We start from the raw sequence: 20,272 nt of genomic DNA on the forward strand, positions 1-20,272 counted from the left end.
GATCGGTGTTCTTCAAGGCTAGACTGATGTTAAGCCTCTGTTCTGTGAACCTAACATGTAGCTTTACATTGTTGGTCTTCCATTGTTTCGTCGGTTTCTCTGTGTAGCAAACATCAGAAAACCAGAGCATGTTTCGGGGTAATGCAATTGAACACAAGATCGCATTCTAGGCATTAAAGCTAATAGCTGAAAAGGTATTGGAAAATAAATGAAGAACCATAACGAGTGATACTACTGCACACAGACTTCATTTGAAGCTAAATTACCCATTTTAATGTGGCCCTCTAACCACAGAAATGTGTTAATATGATTTTACAACACAGAGATGTCACCTTTCTACCTCGCTTGTGTGATTTGAGTGAGTGTAATCCTTGAGTTAATAGAGATAATATCAGATTCAGGTCTCATTTAAAGATGACTCCATCTCCTAACTGCAAAGCAGAAAGATATCCAAAACAGGGATGAAAAGGAAGCAGGAGGTTTTTTTTTCTGTCCATTAAAGGCCACTGGTTTCTGTTCACTCTGTGAAAATCACACATACAGTCTATGAAAATTACATTTGTTCAGTGCTTGAGGGTGGTAAATGCATTAAGATCAAGGGAGAGGGATTTAGCGGTGCAGCCAGGTATTATGGCTTCTAGCAATGGAAAATATATGGACTAACAAATGACTTTCATTGTGTTTGAGCAGACACTTCACTTGTGTTTACGATGTGCTCGAGGGAACAGAGGATTGAATGTCCAGTCAAATCAGAAATCCGTTTGCTGAATGAAAAGAAAGTTATGTTTACCCACAATGCCTCACCTACATACCAAACACTGTTATTTTTTTTAACAACTGTCAGCTCTTATCTACACAGAATAATCATTCATGCCAGTACAAAGCAAACATCTCTTTAATACTCAACAGGCGATGGCATTTAAATTTCAGGAGACAAAAGCTAAATGCAGCTGCTTTATACGGTCGACTTTGCAGGAAACTGAATCCCTATTTTCACCATGGCCATAAACCTGTGGTACATGTACCTCAAATATTTATATTATATGACATAATGTAAGGTTGACAACTTTATGAGAATATTTTGTGTCTGCGACTGCTGAGGCAGAAAATATGTCTATACTCGTAACTTAGAGTGAGATATCTGCATCTCCTGCTTGTGTAATATGCAGTCTTCACAAAAGGATTTCTCGAAGATTAAGTATGTATGTAATTCATAAGACACACACTGTTTTCTGTGCTGCCTGTTTTTTGTCATACCGTGCCGGTAAATGTTGGTAGGGAAAAAACTGCCTGAAAGCACATTTAGTTGGGAAACATAAACATCATCATCTGATCTGTTATTAATTGCTGTGCCTGTCCAGTCATGCTGAGTCTCAATATCTACCAGGAGAAGATATGAAAAGAAGTTAAGTTATTTTGCAGAAATATATTTCAAAGCCCAGTAATACTCTTGAGCACTAACATAATGGAGCCTTAAACATATATATTTAATAAAGCAGGGAGTATAAGCTTGAACCTTTGAACAAAGCAATGCATTATGTTATGCCTCAGCATTACCAGTTGGTATTCATTTTTAACTCTTTTTTTAAGTGAGATTTTCTTTGAACAATTACAGTGTGAAGGTGCAACATAAATACACCATTAGACAATTACTGTTTTCTCAAAGTCTTTTTTATCCAGTGGTAATGGTGGTGTCCTCTTCCTGGCTTCTATATTCAATCCATTTTCCCGTTTTTATTCAATTGTGTCTCTTGTAATCTCAATTCAAGTGTCAGTTTTTCCATTACAAAGCATTACCAGTTTATCATGGCATTTTTAAAAAAGTCGTGGGAGTTTAAACCAGCTAATGAACTCACTCTAATGTCATTTCAAAATAGGACCAAAAAAAAAGAAAACTCCCAGAATGAACCAACATAACCTCAAGATATCACGGATTAGCTTTGAATCCTTCAGCCACCTTAATGTGGATTAAAAGTTCTGCAGGCATTTGTTTCTCTCTAATCACTAATGATCCCCTAATTGACTATTAACTCCATTTCTTTCCAGGTACATTTGCCATCTTACTAAACTCTGTTCAATATTTCAATACATTTAGTTAATATGAAGTCCATATGCAGCATGACAATTATGCTTTGTTAGAACATGCATAAATACAGAGTTAGTCATTCATCACAATATTGGCCCAACTCTCTGCATACCGTGGCATTTGTCCTGTATTCCCTAGTTCCTACATTAATATTTTAACAACATAATAATGATAATAAAACAAGTGCTGTTTGTTTCACAGCGTTTTTGCTCATTATGTCACTGGCGCTAATAGCAACCAGAGGGGCATTCAGAGAGCAGAGACCTCTGCAAAGGCCAATGTCAAACAACATCCAACACACTGCAGAGAAAAGAAAATTTAATTCATAGTAAATGATCTGGATCTGCCTCAAAATGTAATGGGCTCTCCCCCTGGACCATGTTCCTCCAGGTTCAGTATGATTCATTATTATTTACATAGTGCTACTGACAAATAAACAAACAGTGATGAAAACATAACCCCCTTGTTAATAAAGAGGTGTGGTATTAAATGTCTGTGTATTAGTCATGAGAGTTTTTTTCAGTGTTCTACAGTTTTGCAGTCAGAGACATGGCCTCAGAGAAGATGATACAATTTGAAATGTGTATGATAATTATTACATGGTATCTGTGGGCAAAGGGAGCAATCAATATCAATACCCATATTTGCAGATTGTTTTCCATATAATAACCCAACTGTCTGGTTGTGGTTGTGAATCCTTATCTGTTGTTTGATTAATACAAACCTCACTTGTGATATCTTGCCTTTAGAAGGAAACACTCAGACTGGAGGATTTGAAAACAAAAAGCACTGTGGATTAAAACACTCTCTAACAAGCAAGCTGCCAAGGATCTGTTGATGTGCATAACTACCACAGTCAAACTGAAATGGATTGCAGTTGAACTATTGTGTCATGTATGTCAATCAAACTACGAACAAAAATGCATATTCTACATCGTTCAGCTGGTCTGTGAGAAAACAGAGGATGTCTCAACAACATCTTAAGTAATTCTTTTTGGTCCGCTGGTATTGAATGTAATCACTGTCAGCCTCAGCTATCACTGAGAAACTTATGAGCATCCAACGCTGATTATGCTGGTAAAGTAAATGTCTCACGGCTTCCCAAAGGGATATTACAACAATAACAACTGGGATGAGAGCACCAAACAGCACAAGCAAGCGCGGCCTTGCTTCGCTTCACAGAGGTACCTCACAGTTACTCTCCACAAATTCAACAAATTAACCATTTGTCTCTGCACACCAATTCTTTAATTGCCTTATGATAATTACATTCTGTCTGGGCTGTAATGACACAGCAACAATAAAAGCCTTTTCCCAAAAGCTTCTTTAACACAGGGACACAGGGTCTGCCACAGTGTTTTCAATACAAATCATCCGTCTATCATCTCTACATAAAGCTGTAGAGGGGAAATAAAAAAATCAAATAAAGTAAAAATAAGATCTAGAATGGCATACATAGATATTAATATGTATATAGTTACATATATACAGAGCTTAAGTATTTATTTACATAAGAGATGTAATGGTTTGCATTCTGTGGTATTACCTATATGGAAATTGCACTTGAGCAAAGGCACTTTTTCATTAGATACAAGTGCCCACTCCAAACCAAAAACTTCTATGTAGCTAAAAGAGTAGCACTACATAATTTAATATACTCTCCAAGGCTGCTTCCTTTCCTCCATGACTCAGGCCCCTGAAGGGCTCTTCATGGGCCCGGAGCAGGAAAGGAAGAGATTATGCTACGTTTGGAGAAGCGTATGTCCTGAAGCATGTGCAGTCTGTAAAGTACATAGGAACGTGCTGTGTATATCCTTGCCCTTTTTAATCTCTCGGTAATAGCCTATAGTCCCTGGTAAAATAAATGGGATTGACTCAGACCAGCTTTCCTCCCACTGAGCTTCCTCGTGTGTGTTGGATAGACTATCCGAAGAAACAAAAGAGCTACAGCATGCATCAACAAAGACGGGTGCAATGTTTGTTAGACAGCCAAAGCTAACAGCCAGGATTAAATCCCACCAATGACTGAGGAAGTTTTTCAGAGTGCTTAATCCACACACACTTGCACTGTGCTTAACTTCAAAGCTTTGCCTTTAAGAGCTTCAAACTTAAGAAACCACACTTTGTGTCTTTCAAATTCATGTACACAAAAATACAGAATTACTCTTTTAAAGAGAGACACGATGAGGTCCCACTTGTTGTTGTGTGAAATTTCTCATTCAGGTCTCTTTGACATTCAATTAAATAACCTGTCTATCTCAATCTGAGTTTAAGATACAGTATATCTCGATCCTGAATTTCTATCTATTAATCAAAGTGAAAATGTAGCAACTCCAACGCACAGTTGAGAGCACTGTGCCCACTGCACACGCTGCACACTCTTGGTATTTTCATGGCCAGAGGCATGTGGGGTGAGATTAGGAAAGATCCCTTATTTTACAGTATAATAAGGGAGTATGTTAGCAGCTGGTTGCACTTGAGCCCAATTACATCCTCTCTTTTCATCCCATTTAAAGGCAGGGCTCTTCCTGTAGTGATGCAATGGCAATTTGGTAATCAAGTGGCAGATTTTTCTATGAGGAAACTATTATCCTTGTCCTTGATGTAGAGTTGTAAGTGGGAATAAATAGCAACTCGATAAAACTGCTTGGAGTCGATGGTGTCTCTTTTCAAATTTTTGGACATACAGTACTAAATAACTGTGTGTAACCTTACACAACGGCCACATCTGCAGTTATTTACTCTCTGGAGAGAGTGACTGTAAGGCCCAAAAAACTGATGAGGCTACGATTTCGATTTATTTTTGTTCTACTATTCTACTCAACACTTCACTTTACTGAACGCACTGTTTAGTAAAACATTGCTAAACTTTTAAAGGCTTCTTTTAAGGGTCACTTGAGGGTCAAGCGCTATGAAACTGACATTGTGGTATGAGCCATATTTTATCTAAGAGTTCTAGCATAATACTATGTTTTCTCAATTCAGGGTGTTATGAATGTCTGTAAAGCTAGCACTGCTTATTTAAGCAAGCAACTCAAGTTCTCACTAATAACAAAAACTCCTGTATGGTTCCTTTTACCTTGATGCACAAAAGGCATGTATGTATGTATAGCACATTTACACACACAAAGAAAGAAATATGCTCTAGACTGAAGAAACCACTGGTTAATACGTACTTTGCTGCATGGAAATGAATAAATACATGGTCCTCATTTTTATTTCTCTATTTAAATAGATTGGCTATTTCTTTTCATCATGCTTTTAATGTTGTCCTACTGCATTTCCTTGCCTTTCATAAAGTACTTTCAATAGCCTAGTTCTAGGTCATATTCACATAGCAAAACACACATTGGAGAGTGTGTGTAGAAATAAGATGCTTCAATAACAAGACATAATACACACACACAGCTCAAGACCTACCAGACTCCCCAGCTTGGATGAAGAGGAGTTGTTTCTGTGTTTGAGCAGACCACATCCCTCCATGCCCGGGGCATCTCTGTGGTTTCCATGGATACGAGGCCCACCTGCACCCTCAGACGATGAGCGCAGACGCCTTTCCATCCGCATCACCTCATGATAGGGACTGACACTGCTGCACAGAGAAGCTGGAGGACGGAAAGAAAATTCGGAAAGGCACAAAGGAAGACAGACAAAAAGACAAGATGAATTCAAGTTTTAAGTTTTCAGTTTTACAATTAAATCTGAACTGTATGCCACCCATTTGCTTGTAACAATGAGACAAAATAAAGAATAATTTCAGGGACAAAAGTCTTGAGATGAACAGAGAATTGCTTTAAGTGCTCTATTTTGATCCATTAATAGATAGCTGCGAAAACACAAAATACAATGTCCTCCCACTAGGTGACAAACTATAAAACATTTTTAAATATTGGCATTTCATGTCCTCTTCCTCTCTAACACACACACACAACTACAAATACACACAATTTCCTCCATGTGCATGTGTCTGTTTTCTTTCTTATATTTGGTCTTGTGAAATATGTGAGATATTTGCATTTGCACTGAGCAACAAAACAGTGAAGAAGCCGTATGATTACCATGGCTATCGGCAGTCATGTCAGTAGAAACTCACACCACCCTATAGATGATCAGACCTATAGTTCACAGGAGGCAACATAACAGAGGCCTGTGACAATGTTTGTTAAAATGAATATGGTAAAAAAAGATGTTGTTGCGGAGTGTGAGAGACAGGCCCACCCTGTTATCACCGCGGAAAGTCTGTGATTTGCACCGTCTGGAAGCTAGGAATTCACCAACTGTAATCAATATTCAGCTACGTTCCTGCAGGCATGCATTGCAACACAATGAGCATGTGTGAGAGTGTGTGTGTGCTCACAACGTCAAACCAGGCAACTAATACAGCAATAAGTGTTTCCTGGCAGATGAAACTGTAACCATGCCAACTTTAAAAGTACACCACAGCAGTTGCAGTGGCAGTTTCAAAAATAATTTAATATTTTATGTTTATAGTATTTCAATGGTTGATGACATTTATCTGTTTCCAAAATGTTTATGAACGTCTCCACAGTTTCATCTGGCATTAAGAAAATGTATTTCATCATTGGAAAATATGCAATCGTCAGTTGCAGTGAACTTATTCTGATTTGCAGTTACACAGTTGGTGAATTCTAGTTATGCTGTGATTTGTGAAGTTTTTTAGTGTATGCTGCAAAGTCTGACATAAGGTAAATAAATTGTGAACAGACATGGAAACTTGCTGCAGATTTAGGGAGATTTTTTCATTACTGAGTAAGCCTCAGCTACAAAAAAAAATTAAATTACTCATCAATATGTTGCAGCAGAAGTCACAGGAGCGGGAGTGAGGGGGGCGGTAACAAATCATCTTTGGCTAGGGAACAAATTTTCAGTATGACACACTGTTTCACTACTGTTAACCCACAGCTGGCACTGATTTATTAGACTGAGGGTATTTTTTCAAATTAACTGTGAGTCAGAAGTCTGCTGGAGGGAATGACAGCTGTAAGAGTTTCAAAACACTTTTAAGCTGTAAAAACTGTCACGTTTATAATGTTTGGAAACATTTGCAACTTTTCTCAAAAGCTTGAGGAACTAACGAATTTGGGAGTTGGAGAAAACACTACGTTGTAAACCAGTCATTTAGTACGGATCATCAAGCTGAGTGAGACATGACACGACTCTGATTCTCATTTAACTAGGTTTCAATTCTGACCATAAACGGCGATTTGGCGGAGTTATTCCCATGACCCGCCGGGCAGTGTCCGGGAAACCGAAAGTAGGAAATGCTGGGCGAGCCAACCACTAAATAATAACAAATAAATAACAAAATAACTATAAAGACAAAACGATATATTTATTGAAAATGGACCCATTAACAAAGTGTGGGTAACGCAGATTCATCCACATTAATATGATAATCTTATATAACCAAAAGCAAACTCCTCGGGGTGTCTTTAAATACACTGTTCATCTCAGGAAAATACCAACATGTCAACTCTTCCTCCCTGAATCACAAACATGAGTCATTAGTATCGGAAATACTTATGTGTACAAGTAAAGCTAAAAGAGAATGGAATGAAAAGGACGTCCACAGTCAACAAAGAAACCGTGTGAGTCATACTAGTGAGCAACAGGCTACATGTAGGAGTGAACCCAGCTGCTACACTCACATCATAGCACAGCCAGAGGTTACTACTGGTGCTTCCTTCAAGATAACATACCTAATCAAGAATTTAATCGCCAAGGAATGTCAAACAAGTATGAAAGTCACGGTTGTGTGTCTGTTATCGTGCAACATCATCTTGGTTCACTGTACACTTTGGTATGACTGTGTCAGTGGCTGCTGTGGCCATGTAAATCTGTGGTTTACCTGCTGCTGTTTGCATGAGTTTCGTACAGTACCTGCGTGCGGTTTCCTCAAGTGAGATGCTCTGGGCTCGTGGCAGCCGCAGAAGCTTCCTCTTTCTTGCACAGAGCGAGTGTTTCTCGCCCTCCTTTCTGACTGCTCTGGGTTTGAGTGACAGCCCTCGCTGCGCACCACACATGCCTCGCTCTCGCTTGTGGTCTCTGTGAGGTAACCCGCCTTCCTCTCCTCCGCCAGCTCCTTCCTCTCCTGTGCTGAGGCTTCTTCCCTCGCTTCCTTTCTCTCCTCCTCCCTCTCCTTCCTCTCTTCCAGTGATTGTTCCTGCGGGGGCAGGCAGGGTACAGCTGTCTCTGGCTCTGAGAGGGACACGGCAGTCTCGTAGTCTGTGTTGTTGGCTGTGCTGGTGTCAGGAAGTAAGGGTTTTTCAGTGCTGGACTGAGCTGGGGTGAAAAAAACCTGAGGGGAGAACATTGTATTGAGTATGTGTAAAAACAAAACATGCCCCTAATAAACCAAAAACATAATTATTGAAAAATAAGTAAACCCACTTTATTTAGTAGTGGGATACCTCTATGTACAGAAAGCACAGTCATGCTGTATTTACTTTTCAATGGACTAAGTAAAGAGCTTTGTCTTTGCAACTGTAATACTGGGTAAATGATTTTCTTTCTGGAGCTCCCTCCTCTATCAGGAAATAAAATAAAATACATTCTTTGAGGGAAGAAAGGTTCAGAGCACAAAGGTGTGAAATATGTAGGGCTGTTCGCAGACATACGAAGGTTTTCTTTTTCATGCCTTAGCTCTTTCAATAAAAAGGACGTTTCATGCCCAGTGCTCAATTTTTATGCTACATTTCACAGTTTCCACACAGCAGTCGTAAATATTCTCCCTTTATGGGGTTTTGTTCTTGACATTCAAAGGCACTTGTGGTTGTTTTTTTCAATTCCTAAAGCAATAACTTCAGTCTTTTTTACAAATAAATTCCTGTTTGAATGTGTACAAGCAGACTGAATTCCTGTTTGAATACAGTATGTACAAGCAGACTGATTGTTGGGACTTCGTATGCTTGTAAAAAGTTGAAATTTTACTATGAAATCTGCTTCACTTTCAAAACAGATATTTCTGAAAGACTGATTTAAGGGTGTATATGTGGGAAATCTACCTGGGAGGTAGAGACAGCCGTGCTGAAGACCTCAGCAGGTGGAGGGTCAGGTGGAGTGCTGCTGTCAGCAGCCGGCTCGGGCGCAGACACAGGTCCAGGAGCTAAACCAGACGCGGGGCTGGGAGCCGGCAGAGCGTCAACCTCTGATACAGAATCCTCCGTGATGGGGACGAACTCTGAAGGGGTGACGGCGGTGGTCCGGTCCTCTGATATCATTGGGGACTGGAGCGAGCTCTCACCGCCGGCACCAAGCAACTCGCCTGGCCATGACCCCGGGGTGAGCCCTCCTGCCCCCGGAGTGACGGGCGGATCGGTGGAGCTCGGAGGTTCCAGATTCACCTCCGGAGGTCTGTGGTGATCCGAGGTCCGGGAGAAGCGGTGGTGAGCCGAGAAAGATTTGGGCAGCAGCTGCTTCTTCTGGCGTGATGACCGTTTGTTATTACTGCCTGCGCTGTAGTCGTCGAGGAACCCCGAGTCGTCGCCCTCATTGGCCCCTGAGCCACTGATGCAGTTTATAAACACATTTCGATTGGTTGCTGAGGACGAGGACGACGCTTTGTCAAAATCCTCAGTCTGAGAACGTGTGATTTTCTTCTGCCTGTGGCTGCCGAACCCGAAAGAGTGGCGTGACTTGGGGCGTCCACCACCTTCACTGAACCCTGTTGAGGCCGACGTTGTTATCGTCTGCTGGTTATTTCCATTTGCGTCAGTGCCTTGTGTCAGCGGAGGTGTGAGGTTTAGGTTGATTGGCTGGACACGGGGCTCACTGTTCCTTTTACCTGTGAAACTGAGAGATGGAGTACGGAAAATACTCCGGCGTTTCCCTGTGCTGCCAGAGCTGGAGTTAGTGCTGGAGGGTGAAGACGTGTGGACGCCATTGCCCACTCCGCCTGAAGACGGAGAGGAGGGGAGGGACTCCTGCCTCTTACTGCTGCTGCGGCGGAAGATTGGCAGGCGGGACACAAGTGTGGAGCGGCGTGAACCTGATTCACCCATTTAGACGCTGAGGCAGTGGAGCACTCTGAGGAAACAGAAAAAAAAACATTTAATGTAAATTAAAACAGGTTCACACATCAAATATGGCTAAAAGAAAATCTGGTCATTAGTTTTAAATTCTGAAAGTCTGAACAGTTTAACCATGCAACTCTTGGTTGTAGACTTGATTACATTAAAACCCCTAACTGATTGATTGATTAGAATTTATCAGAAAATAGTGAAATATTCCTGTGAGTCCAAGGTGACTGAAAATGAAACCACACCTCCACTACAAGCTGTGTGTTGAGATGGTTTTTGGATATTCAGGCATTAGTAATGCATTGTAAACAAAAGTAGTGCCGCTGCCCCTGTTGCTTGTAAACTATTGCCCCGTGAAGTTGTTTGTATGATGAAAGCATTTCAAACCAAAATCTGCATACAAAATGTGTACAGCCAAAACATGAACTCATCCCCAATTTCTTTCCATATAAAGTGGTTATCAAACTGGTAAATACAGCCAGCATAGCAAAGAGGTACAGCTCTGCTTGGGGCACAACCACCACACATGATAAGAATAAATACAGGGCTAATGCTACCAATGATGTGAAAGGTCACAAAAGGAGGAACTGAATTATTTTCACATTTAACTAGTTTTTTTTGACTTGTTCACTTCCCTGCAAGCTGAAACATCCTCAAAACACAACACAAAATCACACGCAGCTCATGCACTAAGATCATACAGTACGCTGTAATACAGTCTGGATCTAATATCTGTACATGCATGTGATTACCGCAGGTATAAAACCTGGAGGGTTGAGGTCACATCTTACAATTAACATTTCTCTGACAGCTAAATTATGAAGACACAGAGCTGACCCAGAGGGAGAGCAAGAGAGACAGAGAGTGAAGGAAAGTGAAATGAAAAGAGCTAAATTCTCACAGGTAGCCCATACGGTACAGTTATGTAGTAGTACTGTATGGTGCATGTGCTGGTTTTCAATAAGACTGAATCTAAAAAGTTATTACGGTGAGTTTCCTCATGGTGAGTTTCCTCGCATAGAAAAGTGACAGAACAATGAGCAGGTTTGTGCTGCAGAGATGTAACTGTTTAGCAAGCCTCTCAGTAAACACACTGCAGACAGAGTTAATGTCTCACTGATGATGTGAGCAGACCAAAGTCCTGCATGATGAGTTATAGATTAAAAAGGAGACATTCACTCGCATAAATACTCACGTTTTCATTGTTTTCTGCAGTTAATGAACCTAACGGTGACTGTGTGGTCGGCGTAATGTTGATGAAGCTGCCTCTTTGAGAGGCACTGAAGTGTGTTTGTTTTCGATCTCTGTGTAATAAGCTTACATTAACACCCTTTACTGAAGTGGCTTATGAGAGTGTCACCTCCTTGAAAGTAAATTTGATCAAGTTCTAAATAAACAGTGGTGGAGTTCCTATTTTCATACCGAGCCACCTCCGTGTGAAACAAGCTACATAAATGTTGACACGGACCGCGGAGGCCAATAACGTTCACTGTGATGGAACAGCAAACAAAGAAATGACACTGACTCACATATAACAAAATATAGTCATATATCTCACTCTGTCCATCCTTCAAGCTGTCGATGTGAAGCTCTGAGTTATCTGCCTCGTCAAACATTTGGAAACACATTTGAGATTTCCCTTTTTCAGTTCAGGTTAGATTTCACACGACCACGCAGCCATCTGACCAGGTCATGCCACTCTGACAACAGCTCATTAAGACGTGGCAAACATCCTCCAACTGATTCCACAGAGATTAAAACAGATTGAGAGCGCTTCTTTTCTTTACCTCATCCATCAGCAGTGTTAAGAAAACATTTTTAAACTGTGGATCATGACGCCTGACGCTCACATTAACCGATCAACTGTGAATGGGTGTGAGTTCAATTGTATCTGGGGTTGTACATTGGAGACCTAAGGCAACTCTACTGAACACATGCAGGCTACCTCACATGAACTCCGTCCAGACTAAAGTTCTCACAAAAAAAAAACCCCCATAAGAATAGTAGCTCTGCATTAAATGAAGCAGGTGTTTACTTCCTTTTTGTTCAATAAATGCGAAATACAGTAAGTAAGGTTAGCTCTGCTAGAGAAGCAAAACTCATTTCAGTTCCTCTTCTCTTTGCTGTTTACTGCAGGCAGCGCAGCAGTGGTGTTATGCTGTATTGAATGACACAGTGCAGAGCAACCAGTTTGATTTTCTGTGAGTGTGACTGACTTTCATTTGAATGCAGACTTAGAAAACTCACTGAAATAAATCGAGTCCATTTATAGTGGACGAGACTGGAGATTTCTGAGCTTTGCAGACACCTGCTGGCTTCCGGAGTGCTACATGTCCTGAATATTTCAATAGGTTCTATCCTCGTTTAGAGAGAGCCAAGTGCCACTAATATTGATTGGTTAACAGCACAGTGCCAATCAGTACCACAATGCTGTAAAGCCTCTGGAGCATCAGTAACACCCTAACATTTTTAGTCCTGACAACAACTTAAGAGTTGTTTTTATAACATTATTGTTGTTCTTAACAGCCACAAAGATGCCGCTAGTCTGCTCATTGATCTTTTTCTTCACAAAAGTTCGCAGTCCGTTCAATACCTTGTAAGACTTTCCTTAAACGACAGAGGAAAAATAGTGCTGTGCTATTGTGCACGACTGTAGCTCTATTTTTCAGTTTCAAAAACAAGACTTTCCCAGAACATACAAAGCATGAGTTATGCTGGCAATGCACTGCGTTGAAATCAATAGCTCCAGGGGTTCAGGGAAGCCCCCTGCCATGCTCTTAATGATCACACCATATGTCAAATAAACCAGCTTAGCTTGAAGTCTTTTATTACTGCACTACTGTGTACTGTAGTTTGTACTGTCTTATCAACACACCCTAACGCCTGAGCCCGCAGTATTTATACAGTAATTTATATCAGAAGGCTAATGTATAGGTCCAAACTCCTTCTCAGGGCATTTTTACACTCACACGTGCTTATCTGTCAGGTTAGAAGAATACAAGGTGTGTGTGTAGGGTGTGAACTGTGGGGTGTTTCCCATACAACAGGTTCCTAATGGGATCTTTTTCACAACAGTAACCACAAACCAACATGTGAGGCAGGCAACCCCGTGGGCTACTGCTTAATGTGTTGGCTTAAAGCTACATGCTAAACTGAATCTTTCACGGTGTCTTGATGACAGACATCCTCATCAAAACACTCTTTGGCAAGGTGTAGATTTTCATAGATATTAGCCTGGCTCCAACATTGGAGAGGGTTGTGTCATCAAAACAAAATATCCAAAATATTATTGAGTAGGCTACCTCAATAACAAGACCAGAAAAGATCAGGAAAGACAGCATAAATTGTGTTTCTATCAGATTACCAAGTGACCACTGAGTTATTATTACTTCATATAGCCTACTGACATATCACCTCACTCATGTCCTTTGTCTGTTTCTTGTGTGTTATTCACTGGATAAAGATGCATTCAAAATATTTTCCCTCATGGCAGACATAATCTTATCTATGCAGGCCAGGACATGTGGCCAAAACAACATGTTATGTTATCTTGAGAAAGAGGTTGCCTTTTTTTAACAAGGGACTCAAATGACAAAAGTTAGCTCTAATCTCTGGCACAACAAAAGCATTGCTATCCTTTACACATGACAACCATCTAGTTCTGGGCCACTGAAGAAAGAAACCTCTGTAAATTCAGACTTAGCATATCATAATATCAACATCAGCGACATTTGGATACTGTTGGCGTAAACAAAGAAATCTACCGTGCCAAAGAAGTCATTGTACTGCTGTAAGAGAACACGGGCAAATAGACAAAACACATCATGCACTTTCATTACACGTGATCATGCTTACATCATAGTTAGAGGGCATGCCATGCAGGAAATATAGAGACAACAAGTCAACTGAGATAATTTGAGATCCTATACACTACAGGGCACACAGTAAATAGGAAAAGAAAGCAACACAACAGAGGACAACAGTTGAACCAACCAGTAAGACAGGATACAATAACGTCACTTCGACAAAGACGTCTGTGGCAGCTCAAGTATGTACGGTAATAGACAGTGACCTCACAGACATTCTTACTGCATGAAGTCGGTCTTATCGATCGAAGTTTAAATTCATAGCAGGCTACAAGTCATAGTACTGAACTGATGTAAGTTGTATAGAAGTATAACATGATGTCATGATGGGGGGTATGAGATAAATATTGATCACTGCGATCACAGAATATCATATTATACCGTTGCACATGCTGGAATAATGACTTCTCCCTTCTGTACAAACAGTGCATCAGTTTCAATTGGCAGACCACAAATGAAAACTATACACTACATAATCAACTGGTCGGACTTTTATTTTCTTTACTGACCAATTGAGTGTTTCATCAAGAGCATTTATCAAGATAATTTATTTGTCACATACAATAATACAAGATCATTGCAGTGAAATGATATGGGCGGTAAGAGGGGGGAGGAAAGGGGGAGAAACAAGAGGAGAGGGGAGGAGAAAAAAATACTAAATGTCAAAGTATTATAATTATTCCCTGAAGCCCAAGTAGCCCAACATATTGAAATTGCTTGATTTTATCTGACCAATGGTCAAAACCCAGAAAGTCTGAATTATTTTAAGGGGTAAAATAAGTGGTCAGTGTTATTGTAAAGGTCATGATGAAAATAAGGATCATTAATGGACAAACAATATTGCCTTTTTTTATAGCCACTGCTATGCTTTCATAAGACATGATTTATGAGGTGAATGCATTATTAATGAGCCAGGATATTCTGAATACTCAGACTTTAAAAATAAAAAAAATGACATTTAACTAATTTCTCCTGCATGATGCATGTATGTTATAGGCCTAATACTCACTATTAATGACTTTATCACATACATGTTTAAACAGCTTCTAGTGTTAATTTTGTGACTTCTCTGAACAGAGGCTGTCACTGCACTCATACACAAATAGAGGTAGAACTATTTTTGACTGGACAGAATTCATTTGTCTTTTTTTCACTACTTCTGCTTGATTTTTAAAAATGAGTAATCGATTGCTTTCATGTCGATGGACTGTGTTTAATCCACTGATAGCCCCAGCTCTTGGGTATTGATCCACATGGCCCTTTTCAAAATGTGTCCTTATTTGTTGGGTATTAGGCTATATGTAGCCTACAGCAACGTTATTTCCCTGGCTGCTGATGTGGTGGCACCTTGTCATTATAGTCACAAGGGGCTTTAGTTAGGCTGCTCCACGTTTTACAGAGCGTCTATCACAACAAAATCACAACAGTGGGCCTTAGCATGTGTTGTAGTTAGTGTGCTTTTACTGTTATCACCACCAGTTTGTGTGCAACAACTGTTCAGTGGGCCCGGTTGCTTTTTAATTTAATAATTTAGTCCGCCTATGGTTATTTGATGATACCGTTTGCAATGAGACGAGATGCGCAGATCCATGCAACCAGCAGCAGCAGCAGCAGCAGCAGCGGGACACCAACAACTGTCAAACCGAAGCAACGCTTTGAAGCCTGCAGAGCTTAAACCCAGACTAAGCTAGCTGTGTCAATATACTCACACTCAGCCGCTGCGAATAAACACCGCCGATAATACAGACATAAAATGAATACAATGTGGTGTATCGGTTTGTTTTGCTTGTTTTCTTTCTTGGAGCTGCAACAGAGGTCACCGGTGTCCGGAGGAGGAGGAGGAGGAGGAGGAGACGCGGTGCTGTGGCGGAGCTCCAGACGGGCAGCAGGCTAGCAGGCAGCGGACAAACACACACTCATCTCCCGCACCGTACGTTACCTTTTAGCGGATTCCTGGTGTCGGAGCCGAGGCCGCTCAGCGCAGGAACAGCCGGCGGTGTCTTCGCTCTGCGCACATACGTTGTTATTAGACTACCTACATGAGGGTTTCTGTAATTGCACAATGGTATATGGAGAGACCGTACTGAGGTAGCACCTTGTGTGGCACTGACGCCAATGTTACACCTCAGTGACGTGGAGCCTCTTTTCCTCCTTCCTCTCTTCCGCGTTGCGACGACAGGGCCAGAGCGTGACGTAGGCTACCTCCTCCTCCTCTTCCTCCTCCTCCTCCCACAGCTCAGCATCCTTCAGCAGGTGGATGGATGATGGATAATTCATACCTTCTCTGCTAAATATAATCTGTGCAGATATAATTAAATGACTCCTCTAATACTTACTATACTAGCCCACTAAATGTAAGAGCATGAAGTCTTGTCAATTTTCTCTTTAATTGTAGGCTATTGTAACATTAAAGGCCATGTATCAACAAGTAAAGAGAGGGTGCTTTCAAAAACATAATGCAGTGAATAATTTTTACTTGTAAAGTTTACTAATGATTAATTATGCCGTTAGCCTCATAGCATAATTGCCTAAGTCATTTTTTGGCCAAATTGAGATATCTGCCTAACTTTCCTCTCCTACCACTGCTGCATCACCTTGCCTTATTGGCTATGTCCTCAACCAATCAGGCAGATAGTGATTTTGAACTCTAAAAGTGTTCTAAGTCATCTTTTTGACTCTGCTTGCTAGAAATTGTGTTTTTACTTTTTTTTTCCCAAAAATGTTCAAATATGACATAGGCAATTATGCTATGAGGCTAACGATGCCTAGTTCAAAGTAGTACTGTGGCCATTCTTCTCAGTTAAGTGTCATACAGTATGTCTCCTCTGTGATCTCTGACTGACACCATGATGTTGAGATTAGGGAACTGAGGTAAATACCTGCCATGAGTAATGTAACAATGAAATGTGCTCAAGTAAGAGTAGCCAAGTTTTAAGTATCGAGGCAAAAGATTTAATACAAAATTGGACCAACATGTGAACAACTTGAAAGTATGGCATTTAGTCTTCTAGGTAAGAGTTACAAGTCTGCATATCAAATAGTAGCAATAGCAACAAGAATCTATAGTGGATATTCCAATTTTTTTTTTCCTTGAAAATAAATCGATGTAAAGACAGCACCAGAGATTAACAAATTCTGTTGCTCTAAACTTTCATTTTTTTCAGTGTGTGATGTACTCTTGAAAGTGACCTAGTCCTAGTGTAAGAAGTAGTGCAAGACAAAAAATACTAAACACAGCCTACCTTAAAAGATGAAGTATTTTAGTTTGATAAATGGATAGATATTGCAGTTTTTCTATAGTGCCCAGATGTGTTAATGTGGAAGATCTGTGGTCACACTGCAGATTTATGTACAACAGCTTTCATCAACTATGAGCAAACCACAAGGAATTATGTGGCATGAAGTTACAAAATGGTAACACAGCTGTGAGATGTACGAAAGACCAACAAAACAACTGCATTAATATAATTAAAGAGACCAAATATATTTAAAAACACACTAGTTTTATTTGATGAAACCCCCACACAGTAAATTATAAATGTAGCATTTCCAGGAATCAGAGCAAAGAACGGTATTTCCACATCTTTACATACTACACATACAGAAACCCACCACTTACACACCACATTCAAATCCCCTGGAGGAAACAAACAGACAAATGCACTGTCACTAATTTAGAGTTCAGAAAAATATTGACTGATACTACAAATCAATTAGTGTTTAAAATGTACTTTTTTCAAAATCAAGAACAAGCAATTTAAAACCACACGGTCAACTATAAACTATTAACAGTGCAAATTGTCTTCACAGACTTACATGTATCTAAACTGTTCTCCGCTGTCCTACAGCCTGCTAAATATTGCACACACATTTATTATACACACCTGCAGAGCCAAACACTTGCTGACATGCTACAGATTTTTTTTAAAGTGCTAGCTTGAGATTAGATTGACAGCCAGCAATATATTTGGTTCTAAATTCATTACTGAAAAGCATTTGAGATTACGAGCCTTTTCACAGGTTTCTGTTACTACATACAACTGTGCTGTGACAAATTGGTAGAAGGAAACCACCTTTAAAAACAAAAAACACATTCAGTTGTTTGTTTTGCAAATCTCATGAATACATTCTGTGACAGAAATAAAACCCGTCAAAGCTGCTCTGCCGATTCATAAATGCACAGACATTGTTTAGAGATGTTGAAAGAATCAGTTTTTAAAATGCAGGAATCAGGGTTTGGAGTGAAAATAATTTAGAGCAACACATGCAAGACAAAATATGCACACCGTCATAGAGATCCAATATTTCATTTGAGACATTTATGTCCAGCTAAATGTAAGAACATTAATTTAAGTGTTTTTTAAGCCAAAATGAAAACCCATTATGTGCTAAATGTGCTATAAGCAAAACCTTTAAACTGAATAACTGAACCAACACCACACACAGGAACAAAAAGTTAATACCATTTCAAAACACACTCCCTTGACAAATGCAGCTGAACAAGATAACAGTTGTTTCCATCAATAGTGATGCACATGTCTTTCATGTCCACAAGCAAACACCAACTAATAACATGAACAGTTAAGATGTACTTTATTTCACAAAAAATAATATACTCTGGATTAATATGTACATGGAAGTTAAAATCAAACATTTTGAAAAATCAGCTTATCATTTGACATTTAAAGAGAAGGCGGATATATTGAACCTTTATGGACAAATGCTGTAAATTAAACTAAACTTGTTTCTGTGGGGACAAGGTACAGAGTAGTTAAGGTTTTCCAGGCCTGACGGATAGAGGTAGGTAGCATTGGGCCCCAGTCAGGGCCAGAAACCTGAGAAAACACGCACACACACCAGTTACCCTAACCCTCCAGAAATCAAAATATACATGAATGTACCAACAAACCTATGTGCAGGCACATATACAATACACATCTACACAAAAACCAAGTGTGTTTGCCCAGCGAACTGTCTGTCTAGTGTGCTCTCTTAGATTCACATATCTGAGCTGCTTTGATCAAAGCCAGTCAACAATGTAGGTGCCCGTTAGCCAAACTCAACAGCAAGATGCCAAGATGCTACACTTCATGTGTCTGCACTGCAAGTAAACTGATCTACGTAGCAAAATGTACTGAACAATGTGTTTTGTGATAGCACTTACTGTAAAAACCTGAATTAGTTTTTTTTTGTCCATTTTTTTGTTTAGTTTTTTAAAAGTTTAAAGGCTGTGAGGCCACAAAGCTGTATGTCGCACTTATGTCAGCACCACAACCAACACGCTTTGGTTATTATTAGTGACTTCTGTCAAAGTGATGTTGATGTTGAGTACAAGCACACAGTATTCTGGTACCTGCTAGTTTCATGATGTTAAAAGTCACATTCTGTGCAACAGATGTGAGAGTGCAAACAGTGAGAGGCTTTTTAAATCCAAGTAACTGCTCCAGGATTCAGGTTGATGTTGGTGAAGGTGAACGTGTTTGAGTGCGACAGTCTGATGTGAAACAAAATAACTGTGCCAATAACACTAACAAGGTAGTGATCTAAATAGGTAGTGATGAATTTAAAGGTTATCATGTGCGAGGCTTCATTAATCATTTTGTGCAAAAACAGCCGAACATAACTGTGACAAGGAGAAAAAGTTAGTGTTTTTTTTTGTGTGACAAAGAGTAAATAGGTAAACAACAAGTCAGAATGAGTACCATTATAAATTTTACACCAGTGTCTGTGATCAAACTATGCCTACAGTAAAAACCCACATACAGTATTTATGTTGATAATCATTTTCTTAATGCTTGTGCATCCACACCAATATCTGCTTGCTAAAGCAAACTAAGTGACCCATTTTCTAATGAAAAAAAAAGGCACAAAGGCACTAGCTTCAAAAGTAGCTACAAGGCTCTTTCAGGTCCGCTAAGATTACATCTAAACCTACGCTGCTACAGACAAATAGTTACAGAAGTGAGCCAAAGAAACAAAAATCACCCATTATTTAACAGACGCAAAATTATCTATAAACATAAACCTGGCAAAAGAGGAAGCGCAAGTGTAAGCTCAAAGGCGTTTCATATTCCAACAAAGATTTAAAGTGGCTGACGACTAACTTTGCAGCCAATTCCACCACGTTAACAGTTGAACGTAGCTGGCAACTAAAAAAACAGATACAGAGACTTTGGTATGTAGAAAAGACCTTTCACATTTACTGATATTCTGTGTCATCGTTTCATGTGTAGGTCATACATTATACATGCCAAGTCTAAATACGCCAGTCTCTGGCAGAG

The 20,272-nt window shown here is 39.9% G+C and overlaps 1 protein-coding gene across 1 annotated transcript in view; it reads right to left on the minus strand.

Annotated features, from left to right (window-relative positions):
- ccser1 (coiled-coil serine-rich protein 1) overlaps positions 1-16,119 on the minus strand; it is a 127,581-nt gene extending 111,462 nt beyond the window's left edge. The window contains exons 1-4 of the mRNA XM_083979110.1: positions 15,931-16,119; positions 9,112-10,132; positions 7,988-8,405; positions 5,507-5,691 (exon numbers count right to left, since the gene is read on the minus strand). Of these exons, the coding sequence (XP_083835236.1) occupies positions 5,507-5,691; positions 7,988-8,405; positions 9,112-10,107 (1,599 nt within the window). The 5' untranslated portion in view covers positions 10,108-10,132; positions 15,931-16,119. The remainder of the gene's footprint in view (positions 1-5,506; positions 5,692-7,987; positions 8,406-9,111; positions 10,133-15,930) is intronic.
- Positions 16,120-20,272: the final 4,153 nt, after the last annotated feature.

Source organism: Trachurus trachurus (genome assembly GCF_905171665.1).
Source record: "Trachurus trachurus genome assembly, chromosome: 9".
Lineage (NCBI taxonomy): Eukaryota > Metazoa > Chordata > Actinopteri > Carangiformes > Carangidae > Trachurus > Trachurus trachurus.